This window comes from Gracilinanus agilis, chromosome 3, assembly GCF_016433145.1.
Source record: "Gracilinanus agilis isolate LMUSP501 chromosome 3, AgileGrace, whole genome shotgun sequence".
Lineage (NCBI taxonomy): Eukaryota > Metazoa > Chordata > Mammalia > Didelphimorphia > Didelphidae > Gracilinanus > Gracilinanus agilis.
This window is the reverse complement of record NC_058132.1, coordinates 5,209,219-5,224,855: the sequence shown is the minus strand read 5'-3', so window position 1 is coordinate 5,224,855 and position 15,637 is coordinate 5,209,219. Positions and strand designations below refer to the sequence as shown.

Genomic DNA, 15,637 nt, shown 5'->3' with positions numbered 1-15,637 from the left:
CAGCTCCAGGGAGGGCCCAGGGACAGGTTGTGCTGCTGAGCTCCAGGCCCCGGGCTTGGGCGGCTCCGTCAGGCCTGCCAGGGAGGCTTCAGGAGGAGTTTGGGGGGAGCTCAGGGGAGGCCCAGACAGGAAAAGGAGCGTTTTTAGCAGAAGGAAAGGGCTGGGCATGGCGGGCAGGGCTGGAAGGGCTGCTGAGAAGGGCTCCAGCCAGGCTCCTGCCTCCAGGCCAGAGGACTCGGGGCTGCTTCGGGGCTCAGGCAGTGGGTCAGGTCCAGGGATAGGAGAGGTACTGCTGAGGACATCCAGCACCTTGTTATGTCCTAACAGAAAAAAACCAACATCCAGTGCAGTCACTGACCCCCCCCCCTTCCCCCACATTCCCTTCTGACAGCCATTCCCCACTGGCTGCAGGAGAGTGGTTTGGGTTTGGGATTAGATGTTTAATTCTAGGCCAGTATCAGAAGGATAACTGTTTGGGGAAGGCCAGCTGTGGCTGACAGGATAACAGATCCAGTCCAGGCAGGGCCTGTCCTGAGATAACAAACATAGACCACTATATAACAGGGGCAGATTGTTGGATTTATCAAACAAGGGAAGGTGAAAAGGGGTTTTGGCATAATCCTAAACTAATGGCAACTACCTAAACCCCCCAGATCCAAATATCTCTTCACAGATTTTGAGCTACACTGATCCTACCTGTCTGTCTAAAAACCCCAGACCCTAATATAAATAAACCTGCATAACCCCCAAATCCCACCTTTTGGTGGTAATAGACGTAGTGGGTTTTGGCAGTTAGACGGGTCAGGGCCCAGGAGATGTCCTGGATCCAGATGGACCTCAGACCTAATCTTATAGACAGATGGTTCAGGCTCACACCAAGAAGCTCTGTAGATATTACCAGCCAGCAGGGAAGCAGGGAAGGTGGAAAAGATAAGGTAGAAACAGCCAAGGGCCAGTAGCTGGTTTCTCCACATCAAAAGCAGAGAATGACACAGTTCAAAAGCCCAGTAAACTGTCCCACAATTTTCCCCACTATTATAGAATCTTCTCTTTGTATCTGCATCTCCCTGCAGACCTGCTTCATCTGCTCTCTTACTTATAATAAGCCTCAGTGGTAGGTGCTGGGGGACCAAAGCGTGACAGACAGGACTGGGCTTCCCCAGCTCCAGGAGGAAAGAGCCTGGAGAGGGGGGCTGGCACCAAGATGGACAGAGGAGCAACAGGGGAGAGGGGCTGGGCTGACCAAGGAGAGCGAGCTCTCCCTGAGAGGAGAGCAGGTCCCCTAGGTGGGAGCTGGGGAGTGAGTGAGCCACGAGCCTGGCAGGAAGGTGGCATCAAAGAGCACTTCTTATTCTTGGAAGGTCAGGGACAGGATGGCCACCTAACCTGGGTGACCCCTGGTTCTTCCCTGCCTGGTTGGTTCCTGCAGTTCATCCATGTTTGTTCCCTTCATGGAAAATAGTGTAAGAAACAGAGACATCTCTGAGCCATCATTCTGAGCTTAAGATCCAAACTTTAATTGTGGTAAATGGAAGCTGGAGATGGTACCCAGCCCCCCTTATAGCAAAGATCCACTAGAGAGGTGGGGCAGAGTGTTTCATGGGTGTCTGACAGATCATTAGCAAAGTCATTAACAGGCTGGAGGGTACAGAGGACATTAGGAAACGGGCAGTGGTGTTTGGTCATGAGGGTTTGAACCTTTGATCCCAAGGCCTCAGTTCAGAAGGAGGTTAAGAGAAGAGAATTTAATTAATGCTCCAGAACTATCATATTACTTAGGTCATAGGAAACTTTCTGGGCCTCAGTGGTCTGGGGAGCTTCTAGTTGGCATAAATATTCAAAGGATCACACAGTACCTGAACATGCCAAAGTTCTTTTCCTATGATCTCCTCAGGCTGACTATAGACTCACTATTTTCCTGCAGGGCTTTCCTAGATAACTACACAGACCTAAAGCTTTTATTCTTCCATCAGAAGTCTTCAATATCATTCATTGCTATAATATTCTTTTTTTTAGACTTTATTTTTTATTTTCTCCATAATTACATGATTCTTTTTCTCTCCCTCCCATCTTCCCTTCCCCTTTCTGGAGTTGACAAGCAGTTCCCCTAGGTTCTATGTATATTATTACCCAAAACCTATTTTCTTATTATTCATTTTTGTAATAGAGTAATCTCTTAAAAATAAAACCCTTAATCATATATCCATAGAAACAAGTGATAAGTCATTTGTTTTCTTCTGTGTTTCTACTCCCTCTGAATGACTGGTCTCCAGTGCTGGCTCTGCCACTCTTTGAGGGAAGGAGTTTGGGTAAATCCTTAATGTTCTTCAGTGTCCTCCAGTCATTTAATGAGGGATGTACTAAATGAATTCTGAAGGTTCATTTCTATGTCTGGTGACTTTTGGTGGTTTAGGGGTCAATAACACTCAAGGATGTGGCTGTGGACTTCACCCAGGAGGAGTGGTCCCTGTTGGACCATTCTCAGAAAGAGCTGTACCTGGAGGTCATGCTGGAGAATGTGCAGAATCTACTCTTTGTGGGTAAGGATCATTTCCTGTTAACCCAGAATCTTTCATTAAGGGAATGCCTTTTCTAAGCCAAATGTATAGGATGTTGAGCCTTTGTCAATGATTAAAAAAGAAAAAGTGCTTATCTTTGCTTTGGGTTCTCCTCCTGCCTAGTTTTCATTAAAAAAATTCAAATTAATGAGAATCCAAGTCATTCCCATATCAACAAATGGAAAAAGATTATGAATAAGCAGTTTTCAGATGAAGAAATCAAAGCTCTTCTTAATCATATGAAAAAATGTTCTAAATCCCTCTTGATTAGAGAAGTAAATTAAAAGAACTCTGAGGTACTACCTCACCCCTACCAATATAACTGTAAAGGAACTGTAAACAGAGTATGGAAGAAATGTGGCAAAATTGAGACACATAATGCACTGCTGGTGGAGTTGTGAATTGATCCATCCATTTTTGAGAGTGATTTGGAATTATTCCAAAAGGGTTATAAAATTATGCAACCCTTTTAATCCAGTATTACCACTACTAGGTCTGTACCCCAAAGAGAGGAGAAAAAGGGGGAAGGACCTAAATGTAGGAAAATATTTGTAATTAGTCTTTCGGTGGTAGCAACGAATTGAAATGATTTCTATCAGTTGACAAATGGCTAAACAAATTGTGGTATATGAAGGAATACTATTGTGCTACAAGAAATGATAAATGGGATGATTTCAGATAGAGCTGGAAAGACTAAGATGAACTGATGCAGAGTGAAATAAGCAGAAGTGCAAAGTACCAGTAATATTGTGGAATGATCAACTGTGATAGACTTGGCTAATCTCAGCAATACAGTGGTCCAGTACATTTCTGAGGGACTTCTGACAAAGAATTTCTCCAGATCAAAGACTGTTGGAGTTGGAATCCAAATGAAAATATACCATTTTTCAGTTGTTTATTTGGGTTTTAGTTTTGAGGTTGTGGTTTTATATGATTATTCACTATAAAAATAAATATTATAAAAATAAAAATTTTAAAGAAGTATAAAAGGGTAGCTCACAGCCCCTAATTCTGCTTAATCTAGTGAGTTTATCCTTATTCCTACTTCATTCTTTCCTCAAATTACAGGCCACATGTTAGGAACAGAAAGGCAGGGAATAAACATTTCAAAATACCAATTCTATGTCCTCTCCTGGGTAAAGGAGTTCATTAATTTAACAACATTCCTATGAGTTTGATACTTTTATTGTCCTCAATTCATAGTTGAGGCAACTGAGGCAAATAGAGGTGAAATTACTTGCCCAGGAGCACCCACTTGCCGTTTCTCTGAGACTCAATTCAGTTTGTTTTTCTGACTCTCAAGTTCTTTTCTTTTACTCTTTTGCTGTCACCTGCCTTTAATTTCTAGATAGTGGAAGTTGTAGAATGTGCCTAACCTTCTATTACAAGAGGTAAAAAAAGATGGAATTTTCTGATTACAAATGGGTTCCATGATCTCTGCAGTCCTGCAAATATCTCAACAGAATACAACAGATGCCATTCTATAGGCCTTACTTGCATGCCATTAAAAAGACCATGTTCTTTATTTTTATCTCCTTATCCTTTTCTTCTTTCTTATGCCCAGGGCTTCCAGTTCCTAGGGAAAATTTTAACTCCTGTTTTCAGCAAGGGGAAACACCATGGCTGCTAGAGCAAGAAGGCCCAAGGAGCTCCTGTCCAGGTGAGTGAGGTGAAAGCAGATGTATAAGGCCTATTATCCTGAAAGTCTTTTATCTGTTGTAGTGAAGAGAATGCTAGACTTTTGGGCTGGAAGACCAATGCCAAATTATGCTGTTCGTTTCCTGAGAGATGGATGATAGACTCAGTATAGAGATGAATATTTAGTATGTCTGTACTAAATGACATAATATCTTTGCATCTGTAGAGAAAAGAAGAAGACTTATATTCCACTTTGAAAAGGATACATAAGAGTTAAAAAGAGTGAAGTTGCTTCTCAGCTTAGCATATAAAATTTCCGAAGAATGACCATGTGGTAGTGCTTCCAAAATGATAACATCTGGACTATCTGGAAGTTTACCTGAGATTCAAAAACTTTTAAGAATAATCAAAGTGTGAATTTTAAAGAAAGATAGAAAGGGCAGTGGAGAAAGACTGTCCAATACTGTGAACAAAGCATGCTCAGGCACAGAATTTAAGTTGTAGTCTAGCTGCCAAGAAGTTGGTCAGGCCATTCTTCCATTCTTTGCTCATGATATGAGTTGCAAAGTGTGAGGAGGATCATGGGCCTGCCTATATCACATGTCCGTTGTGAGGTTTCATTGTTATTGTATGTGAAAGTATTTCTAAAATTATCCATCTTGCAGATATAACGAAATAGTGTATGCAAAAACTGGTTCTTGTTTAAATTTCAAAACTCCTTTTTGCCTGGTGAAATGGAATAAAAATCATTCGACTTTCTGCCATCAGACAAAAGAACATATATTTTTCTGTGTGTGTGTGTTGTTCTTCTGTATTTATATCATTATTTGTTTTCTTCAGATGCAGAGACTAATTTTGAAGTGAAGAAGATGTGTACAAAGCTGAGCCTTTTGGTGGAAGGATGTGGCACCCAAAGATACATGACTGATGGTCTCTGTGATTTCATTTTGAAAGAAAACTGTGACTCTAATATGAAAGTAAATAAAAATCTAAAGAGTGACTGTGAATTTGATGAGACTTCAGAAAAATTCAGCCTATATTCAGTTCTAAATCATCATACAAAATTGACCCTAGGAAATGAGAGTTGTCAGGATAATAAATGCAGCAAATGCTTTCCTGAAGAAGTAGGACTTATTCAGGCCCTTGAGAAATCTCCTGAAATCCCCCTGTATCAACATAACCTATGGGGAATGGCCTTTAGCTGGCATTTAGACTTTAATAGACATCCAAAAAGTAAACATGTAAATATGGTTTCTGTGAGTAATAAATGGAGGAGACCTTCCAGTCAGAACTCTGAAATTGCTGTAGATCAATTAATCCACTGTGGAGAGAAACCTTATGAATGTGAACAGGGTGGAAAGACTTTTACACAAAGGTGCCATCTTGTTACTCATCACACAGTCCACACTGGAGAGAAGCCTCATGAATGTAAACAGTGTGGAAAGACTTTCAAAAGGAAGAGTACTCTCGCTGCACATCAGAGAATCCACACTGGAGATAAACCTTATGGATGTAAACAGTGTGGAAAGGCTTTTACACAGAGGGGCTGTCTTACTGTTCATCAGAGAATTCACACTGGAGAGAAACCTTATGAATGTACATACTGTGGGAAGACTTTCACTTTTAGGAGCACTCTTGCTGAACATCAGAGAATCCACACTGGAGAGAAACCTTATGAATGTAAACAGTGTGGAAAGGCTTTTAAAAGGAGGGACTCTCTTGCCAGACATCAGAGAATCCACACTGGAGAGAAACTTTATGAATGTAAACAGTGTGGAAAGACTTTCACTTTTAGGAGCAATCTTGCAAAACATCAGAGAATCCATACTGGAGAGAAACCTTATGAATGTAAACAGTGTGGAAAGACTTTTATACGGAGGGACTCTCTTGCTAGACATCAGAGAATCCATACTGGAGAGAAACCTTATGAATGTAAACAGTGTGGAAAGGCTTTCACAGATAGACGCAATCTTGTTGCACATCAGAGAATCCACACTAGAGAGAAGCCTTATGAATGTAAACACTGTGTAAAGACTTTCACAGAGAGGGGCCAACTTGCCAGACATCAGAGAATCCACACTGGAGAGAAACCCTATGAATGTAAACAGTGTGGAAAGGCTTTCAAAGAGAGTGGCCATCTTGCCAGACATCAGAAAATCCACACTAGAGAAAAGTCTTATGAATATAAACACTCTGGAAAGGATTTCACACAGAGGGGTGATCTTGCTGTACATCAGAAAATCCACACTGGAGAGAAGTCATATGAATGTAAACACAGTGGAAAGACTTTCACACAGAGGCACAATATTACTTTACTTAAGAGATTCCACAATGGAGAGGTCTTCTGAATGTAAACACTGTAGAAAGGCTTTCACAAATAGACCTAGTCTTGTATATCAGGGAATCCACACATGAATGTACACAATGAGGAAAGACTTTCATAAGGAAGAGCACTCTAGCTGCACATCAGAGAATCCACACTGGAGATAAACCTTATGGATGTAAACAGTGTGGAAAGGCTTTTACACAGAGGGGCTGTCTTACTGTTCATCAGAGAATTCACACTGGAGAGAATCCTTATGAATATAAACAATGTGGAAGGACTTTCAAGAGGAAGATCACTCTTGCTGCACATCAGACAATCTGAAGGTTACTGAAGAGTAACCTTCTTGAATGTAAACAGTGTGGAAAAGTCTTTCACAGGGAGGAGCAATTTTGGTGCACATAAGAGAATCTACACTGTAGAGAAACCTTATAAATGTAAACAATGTAGAAAGGCCTTCACACATAGGAATAGTCTTGCCAGACATCAGAAGGTCCACACTAGAGAGAACCCTTTTGAGTGTAAGCAATGTGGAAAGACTCACAAGGAACAGCACTCTTGCCATATATCAGACAGTCCACCCTGGAAGTGAAGATTATAAATGTAAACTGTGGAAAGGCTTTCACAGAGTTGGTCCATCTTACTGTACATCAGAGAATCCACATTGGAGAGAAACTTTATGAATGTCATCAATCCTCCAAGGACTCAGAATAAAAAATTTCATCTGTTTCCAAAAACTCATGGAGTCTGAATCCAAACCAAAGAGTATTTTTTTTTACTTTGATTTTTTTCTTTTCTTTGTTTGAGTTTAGTTCTATAGAAGGATTAATATGGGAAAATATATGATGCAAAATCTGTATGAGATTGCTTAATATCTCTTGGGCGAAGAAAAGCCGAGACTCAATGAAAAAAAAAAGTTAGATATTGTTTCTTACATAATTGTCAAAAGATAAAATATGAAATGATGGAGGAGAGGAGTTGTATGATTGGTAGTGAACAATATTCTTTATGGAATGAAGGAGTGTAAAGAGAATGATTACAGGAAAGGCTTCCCTTTTAGTTCATACTTGACTATACAGTGCATACCTTATGCTGGAGATAAGAATCAATGTCTCCAATTCCCCAGGAAAGGTGTTTTGCTGTAGTACAAACTTCTTCAAATGTTCCACAGAGGAGGCCTCATTAAACCCCAAATTTTGTAATGTGCAAAAAATAGTACAATGAAAAAGATTTTTTTCTCTGAAATCTTACTTGTCATTCTTCCTCACCCTTTGTTAGTATTCATCTATTGCAGTTATTTTAGTCATTCCCTAGTTAATTGGTAGTTACTTGTTTCCTGGTTTTTTTGCTGTCATGTATAGATCTTATCAAAGAAACAAAATAAGAGTGCATGGGGAAGATGTGGAAGGATTGGGAACCTGGTCCCTACTGTTCAGTCCATTCTATCCAAGGACTGAGGCTCATAATGCAATTGGCTGATTTCTGTATCTGAGCAGAAGTCCAACCCTTCTGATGAAGTAATAAGGGAGGATTTGAAGCATCCACGTCCACTCTGTCTCTGGAAATATCAACTAAAGGCAACTTGGGGGACATCCTAAAGTTGAGCCATCAGGCTAAAGAGAAACGAGACACAACTCCCTTCATAAGCAAGAGACAGGGCACCCTCCTTTCTGGGAACAATGGTAAAGGAGACACATTTTGCTTATGGGAATTTCATGCTCGTATTGAGAAACCATATTATCCCTGGAGAAATAGCCATATATTTATTGGTTAAAATCTAAATGTTACACAATAAAACATTTCTATAACATGAACAAAGCCCTAATTATTCCTCCCTCTGATAATTACTTTTCCTTCTAATCAATGAGTCATTCTAATGGAGAAGAGGATTTCACTTGCTCTTTTAGCTCACAAGGAAACAAGGACATTTAAGCAGGTCTCTTCAATTTTCTCCTTTCAAATATAGCCAATTAAATATTTGTGTTTTAATATCTATATCATCCATATTAAATGATACAATATTACACATTGTATTATATTGTCATAGCTTAATAGATTATGTTCTATTATAGCTTATAACATAATCAATATCACATCATAATTATATAATAATGTAAGTTAATTATCTTATTTCCATACGGGATAGTCAAATAACTTCTGAATGAAACATAATGCTTCAGAATTATATTCATAACTGCAATTAGAATTAAAATACATGAAACAATGTTCGATATAATTTAAATACATGATCAACAGCTGAGAAAATCCATGATTTTTTCAAATGTATTTTTTCACCTTTTAAAAAATTTAGTTTAGAATCTAGCAACATCCATATTGTAAGAAAAACTGCTCTTCTACAGCATATCTTTACAAGATTTTGCCATATTTCAGAATTGCAAATATTAACATTTATATAGTATTTGCCAGAAACCTAATAGGATATTAAGCCTTTTGGGTGCTAATATTTCCATATTACCCTTTAGACCAGGGGTCGGCAATGTATGGCTCTCGAGCCATATCCGGCTCTTTTGAGGGCCAGATATGGCTCTTTCTGCAGGAGCCATAAAGTCAATTTTTTTCAGGCTCTGTTACAGGAGCGCGCACTGTTACAGGAGCATGCATTGTGAGCACTGTATGGCTCTCATGAAATTACATTTTAAAAAATGTGGCATTTATGGTTCTCACGGCCAAAAAGGTTGCTGACCCCTGCTTTAGACAAATGAAATCTGATAGCTAGTAAATTATACTGACTGGTGGATTCATTGTATTTCCCAGCATTATAGTTCTTCAAAACTTAGCACTTTAAAAGAAAGAAAAGATCTCATTTTATCAATACTCAGTTTCAAAATTCCCAGCTAACTGTAACCTTATCCCTATTTCCTTTCAAACAACTGGATCAATTTTTGTCCCAATCTAAAGCCTGATCCTATCTAAGAAAAGTCCAGCCTGGGACTCCTTCCCCAGGCAAATTCCCAGACAAACTCATTAAAGGCTTTCAAGTCTTTGTGAGGTTTGGGGTGGAGGACCAGCTTTTACTAGCTTTTTGGCAATATTAATAAGAATTAATAACTTGATATATAATAACACTGATTTCTCACTCCACAACTTACATTGTATTGTCAACGTGAAATCTAGAGACCCCAAACTTGTAGCTTAATGAGAACTGATGAACCCCAAGTTTTAGAAATAGCTTGTAGGCTGGAGACCCCCAAAGCTTGTCCTCCCCTGTTCCCCTGAGAATCCACCCGAAAAGGAATCAGCAGACTGAATAATGGACCCTGGGGTAAATGCTAAATACCCTTTTGTCTTGGGTAGTCTTCCCCATTCTATCAAAGACCCTTCCCAGGAAGACACACCTGGGCAGGGACCATCCTTTAGTATCCATAGTGTAAGCAGCCCCTTCCCTGACACCCCAGCCTCTAGCTATGATTCCTTTCCCAAGCTTGATTATAAATCCCATCCTTACCAGTATAATGTCTATCATCTCTCCCTGCCCCTGGATCTTCCCAAATGGTATATGTTCCCCAATTTCCTTTGTTCCTTGGAGTGGTCATCTAGCGCGGTGTCACTCCCAGGAGGTCAGGGATTTTATGACTATTTAGTAGTTCTGTGTTTTTTCTAAGTTAACAGTATCATAAAATCAATACTGTGTATTGGTTCCAAGGCAGAAGAATGGTAAGGAAGGGGAGCTTGATTAGGGGGTAGTAAAGGGGGGGTAGGGGGAATTCCTGTGACCATGTGCCATGGAAGGAGCCCTGAACTTGAGCACTGAGGAAATTCCAGCGCGTTCTCCCAGCCCCTACCTGATGTCTGGCTCCCCCTCCAGCCCTGCTCCCCCATTTCCCAGTAACCCCTTCCCCCAGCAGTCTCCCACAATCCAGCCAGTGCAGCTTCTGAATGGAATGAAGCCAAAGATGGTGCCTGGGGGCCTCCAGGGGCACCATCACTGCTTGTCCTCAGGGGGAGCTCCAGGGTCAGCCCTGGCTGCCCCCCATCCACCGTGTTCTGGGGTTTCCCAGTCTTGGGAGCCCCTGCCTGAATGAGCCGGCCCAGGTTTCAGAGAGGTTACCTTCCTACTTCTCTATAGGGCAAGAATCAATTCTCTGCCCCAATGGATCTTAATGTTCTTCCCTCTTTAAGTCAGTCTCAATGCATGTAGAAAGAATTGTTGACAAGAAGAAAACCAAGAAAGGAAAAACAGTCTTTGGTTCAATGGAAAGGCTGTTAGCGAAGATGACACTTGGAAACCTGAACAGCATCTTGTGGAATTGTGAAGAATACATACATGACTTTAATAGATGTCACAACAAAAAACAAAAGGAAAGTACATTAACCAGAACAAATGCGACTTCTCCAAATGCTAGGAAACAGATTTCCAGATCTACTCATAACAGTTTTTCAAAAACAGCTTCCAAATCACTTATTGGGAAAGACCATGACTCAAAAAATAATCAATTATTTAATACCAGCCAGAAATTTAGGAAAAATACATCATCATGTCTCTCTAGCCAAAAAAGTATGGACCTTGCAAAATCTGGTATTAAAATTCTTGTCCCCCAATAGTCCTATTAAGAGTATGACAGCCACCATTGATGGCTTTCAGAATGAAAGCCCTAGTAAACTGGATCATATTGAACAAGATCAAGAAGATTCTGTGGCCCCAGAGGTGGCAACAGAAAAGCCTGTTGGAGCTTTTTTGGGTCCTAGTACAGAAAGAGATAGAATGGGAAGCAGACGAAGAATACACCCATTAGTGCCTCAGCTGCCTGTCCCTGTAACAGCCACAATTGCCTCAGGATTAGAAATCAGAAAATAATTCATTAAACCCAGAGGTAATGAAGGAAGTCCAGAGTGCACTGAATACAGCTGCTGTAGATGATTGTAAGCTTGTATTGCTAAGTGCAGTTGGGAATGTCTTCTGCTGCCTTCTTGATTTTATTTCATACGGTGTCTAACAAATGATAGAAAAAGAGAAAGCACTAAGATGGCAAAAGCTATCAGAAACTTCCTATGGGAATTCTTTATTCTTCAGAGTTCTGAGTTCGAGTTGGAGGCTGGTAAAGAATCTGCTTACTAGACCTGAGACTTTGGACTTGGTGTGACTGTTCTTAAATCTCTCCCTTTGAACTACCTCGTGGGTGAATGAAAAAGGCTGACTCCTTTCCTGGAGTTTCAGGTTCCAGTTAGATAGGCCCAGGCGCTGCCATTCATTCTGTTGTACCCACATTTTAATACCTAACCCAGGTTCATGGCCGAAGGAAGAATCACACTGACAATGCAATATGCAAGAAGAGGCTCATTCTTTACTAGCAATAGCAGCTAGGCAGAGAGGAGTGCCTGAATGATCCCTTGGAATTCTCAGCCAAGAGTTTATATAGAAATGTTTGGGGAAGGGGGTTGGTACATACATAATTATCAAGGTGGTGTCAGGGTCAGGTGGTCAGGAAGCATCTGGGGAGGAGGGTTTCAGGGTCAGGGTCTGGAAGCATTTGGCAAACATACATTAAGTAGGCAAATATTGTAAAGCAGGCAAACATAGACAAACATTCCTCAAGAAGGTTAATATCCATCAGATAAGATAGCTTCAGTTTTAGGTTTATGATAGGGGGAGATAAGGAAGACTGTGCTGGGAAACACTAGGGGCTGGAGGTAGCTTGCCCAGGCCAGAAATAGTTCAGTAGTCTGTCAAACTGATTTTTAAATCCAGCATTCCCTTCTTTTTCTTTTGATCCTGAGGAATCATCCTCAGGTGGTCCTTTAAAGATTGGTGCCAGCACATGCCGTATCAAGGATGGGGGTTGTCAGGCAATACTGATGCAGGACCATAAGCTGAACGGTGTTAATTCATTCCTTTACAAAAGCTGCTAGGCAGTTAAGAATAAGGGGAAGGGTACATAGTGGAAGCAAAGGAATTTTCCTGCCTATAGTTTGCCTGAAAAAACTTTTTCACTATGGGGGTACAATGTTCTATGCTGTCTCTGGGGTACAATGTCCCACAAGGTCCCATGCCGTCTCCCCTCTCCTCCTCCAAATGTCTAAGGGAAGAGGGTCGATGGTTTCCATCTTCTGTAGCTTCTTCAAGCTGAGAAGGGGCGTAGAATCTGAGAGGGGGAACAGGAGGAGGAGCTGTGGGCACAGGGTCTTCAGGGGCACCTCTGCAGCGAATGCCAGGGTCTTGAAGGCTTGGAGATCAGAGACTGTTTTCCCAGACTGACAGACAGGTCACAAGGGGGAGCATCCATCCCTAAGGCAGAAGTATAGTACCCAGGACTAGGGCAAAAACTAGAACACCAGATACAAAGAAAGAAAATTAGCACAATAGAAACTGGTACTAAACATTAACATTTGGGTATCTTAGCCAACAGATTTTATCCCCAGAAATCATCCTCTGACAGGAATTAAACCTTTTAGGAAATTTGATCCCTAAGTTGTTTGCAGAGTTGGCATGTGATGTTTCTGTTAAAAAAATATTCTTTCATAAGGCCCACATTAATATGGCATCTATAACTACTTGAATAACAACACTTTGCAGATAAATTTCTTTATCCCAGATTCTGGAGGAAATCCAGAAATCCCTGGGTTATTTCCATGCTTAAGATCCAAACTTCAGCTGTGGTAAATTAAGGCTGCAGATACAAGTCATCTATCACTAAACTTTACCTACTTCTCAAAGTGTTCCCTAACAATTTGATAATTTTCAATTATTAACCTAATAGGTTGTTTGGGGAGATGGAAACATTAATTTTACAACTTGCATTAAGTGCTGATTATGGGAACTTGCTCCAAAAGGGAAGGTAGATAGGAAAACATTTCCTCACATCCCAAGGGACACATGGTGAGGGGCTCCATGTACAGGCCAAAGCTGTCACTGGCTCATGCCATCCTTGTGTCACTTAAGCATTAGTAGCCTGGATGGTCAGAAGATGTCCAGTCCAGGTTGAGCCCTAGAATTGCCTCTCTAACCATCACAGAACATTCTCTGCCTTTAGTACTATATCACCACTGGATCTCTGAAGCCTTCTCCTTCCTTAAAAGACAAGTCTTTCCCATTACAGCTCAGAGAAATTCTGCTAAGCAGCAGTCTGGAAACAATTTCCATACCCTCAAACAAGCCTTTCACATCCCTACAAGGCTGATCACTCAGTTATTCTTACATATTTTGGCAACAATTAACATATCACTCTTTAGTCACAAAACCTGAATTAAGGAAGAGGAGCTCTGGACTGAGTAGCTCCACAGTAAATATAAATCAGGGCTGCATCATCTCCTAGACCGAGGCCATCTGAAAGACTAAGACTAAGACAGGAATCTCTTCAGTGTAACTTTCAAGAGAAATTCCAGAACTATTTATGATTTTCCCAACACCATATACACTAACTTTAGAAATTATCCCCCGGTCAGGGATCCCATTAAAAGAGTAGAACATCTGTCTATTCTCTTTCACCTCTCTATCTGTTCTCCTTCATCTCTCCTTCTCTCTCCTTCTTCTTCTCTCTTTTTCCCTCAAACCCTCTGCTTAAAAAGCAGAACACAACTTCCATTTACCCATCACGAATCTGCATACTCAAGACATCCAAGTCTCTCTTCTCTATTCAAACATAACATACCTCTTCACTTTCTCTGACTCTCTGTTACCATCACAAAAACAAACATACCATTTGGTATCCCTTCAAATGCTAATCAATAACTCCCAAGAATTGAGACACTGTAACTTTAGCATAGGGCTCATTATAAGATTCAGTTCATAGTACAAATTGGTAAACTGAGGTAACAACTGAGTATTGAACAAAACCCATGGTGCAATCAGGTTTACAATGAGCTTTTGCTTATATTCAAACAACACTTAAAGCACATGTTTTAGCAACAATTTACACAAAAGTCACATTTAAAGGAATATCATAAAGCAGGTAGTATTACAGGGTCTATTTCCAATTACAAGATTTGAAACCTTTTAAGCACTATAAACCTTAAAGAAAGCCTTTTGACCAGCAGCTGCTTATCTATTTTCAAGACCAGGAAGTGAAATGTAATAATGAAGTTAGTTAATTTTAATATACTTAGATGGAAAAACTATTTATGATAATTTTAAACCCCTCAAAAAACATTTTTGATCAATTTAAACAGATACACCTGTGGCCACACCTTGATAGCCTAAGCCCAGAGGATCTTAGACAGACCCCCCACTCACTAAATGCCCGAGTGCAAGGAGTCATGTCCACGTCTTTGAAAAGGATACTTCTAAGCTAAGCTTGGAGTCCTCTCATCCTCAGGGCCTCCTTCCTGAACCCAGGGGTTCACCATTTGCACCCCTATAACAACTGTACTGCTAAAAAAGAACCTGTTTTACAAGATATCCATGACTTTTCTATCAGCTTTTACTTGCTTGAACATCTCTTTAAAACTCTGAAGTAGACAATTAAAATATCCTCATCTTTAAACTCTTTAAGATCTTATTTATGTCCTGTGTTGCTATATCAGTTCCTAAGTATCAAAGTAATCAAAAATTAAAAGTATTTCTTTCTTTTCCTTCCTGTTTGCAAGGAAGAGTTTATGAACAATTTTATGAGCATAAGTTTTTATGACTTAACAACCTTGTCTCTTGTCTCTCTTTACCAAGTGAGATCACCTGCAATTTAAAATTTAGCATGTACCAAAATCTTCATAATAAATTATTTTCAACAAACTCCACAACTTCCAAACAACTTTAAGTCCTTTAGTAACCTTTCAGTAGGTAAACAACTGAATTTCAAAGCCATTTACTCTTATTCCTTTCAGACCTCTGTTTAAACAGAATAGAACCTCTAGTTCAGTTTCCTTTTACCTCAGGCATTGCTTACATAACTGATTAAATTCCATCAACATTATTCTGATTTACCATTTGTTCTAGAATTCACACCTATTATTTCTTTATCCATCACTCTTATTTCCTCCGGCTTCTCTTCCTTTATCATCATTATTGCAAAAAGAGGAAAGTTACTATATTTAATTGCATGTGATCCTATTAGCTTCCTGGGCTGGTCAAATTTTCTCTTGTTCATTTCATCAGTTTGCACATCTTACATTCTTAACCTATTCAGGTGGAAAACTTAATTCTCTTTATAGTCCAAATGCTACACAT

At 40.1% G+C, this 15,637-nt stretch overlaps 1 protein-coding gene, 1 long non-coding RNA gene and 1 pseudogene across 2 annotated transcripts in view; all 3 read left to right on the top strand.

Moving 5' to 3' along the window:
* The window catches only part of LOC123239782, a 7,976-nt gene extending 5,525 nt beyond the window's left edge, over nt 1-2,451 (top strand). The window contains exon 3 of the long non-coding RNA XR_006505740.1: nt 2,414-2,451. This is a non-coding gene — a long non-coding RNA (uncharacterized LOC123239782). The remainder of the gene's footprint in view (nt 1-2,413) is intronic.
* Nucleotides 2,452-2,505: 54 nt separating this feature from the next.
* LOC123239487 (zinc finger protein OZF-like) lies at nt 2,506-7,163 on the top strand. Its single transcript, XM_044666766.1, has 4 exons — nt 2,506-2,540; nt 4,123-4,218; nt 5,037-6,145; nt 6,230-7,163. Exons 1-4 carry the CDS (start codon nt 2,507-2,509, stop codon nt 6,542-6,544), a joined length of 1,554 nt encoding a protein of 517 aa, XP_044522701.1. The 5' UTR covers nt 2,506; the 3' UTR covers nt 6,545-7,163.
* Nucleotides 7,164-10,668: 3,505 nt separating this feature from the next.
* On the top strand, nt 10,669-11,596 carry LOC123239483 (annotated as a pseudogene).
* The last annotated feature ends 4,041 nt before the right edge of the window (nt 11,597-15,637 follow it).

What these genes read in the sequence shown, in the direction of transcription:
- LOC123239487 (XM_044666766.1), top strand. Translation starts at nt 2,507, where the DNA reads ATGCTGGAGAATGTGCAGAATCTACTCTTTGTGG. An exon ending in GCAGAATCTACTCTTTGTGG is followed by an intron (nt 2,541 to 4,122) that starts GTAAGGATCATT and finishes TCTTATGCCCAG; the next exon opens with GGCTTCCAGTTCCTAGGGAA. An exon ending in CCCAAGGAGCTCCTGTCCAG is followed by an intron (nt 4,219 to 5,036) that starts GTGAGTGAGGTG and finishes TGTTTTCTTCAG; the next exon opens with ATGCAGAGACTAATTTTGAA.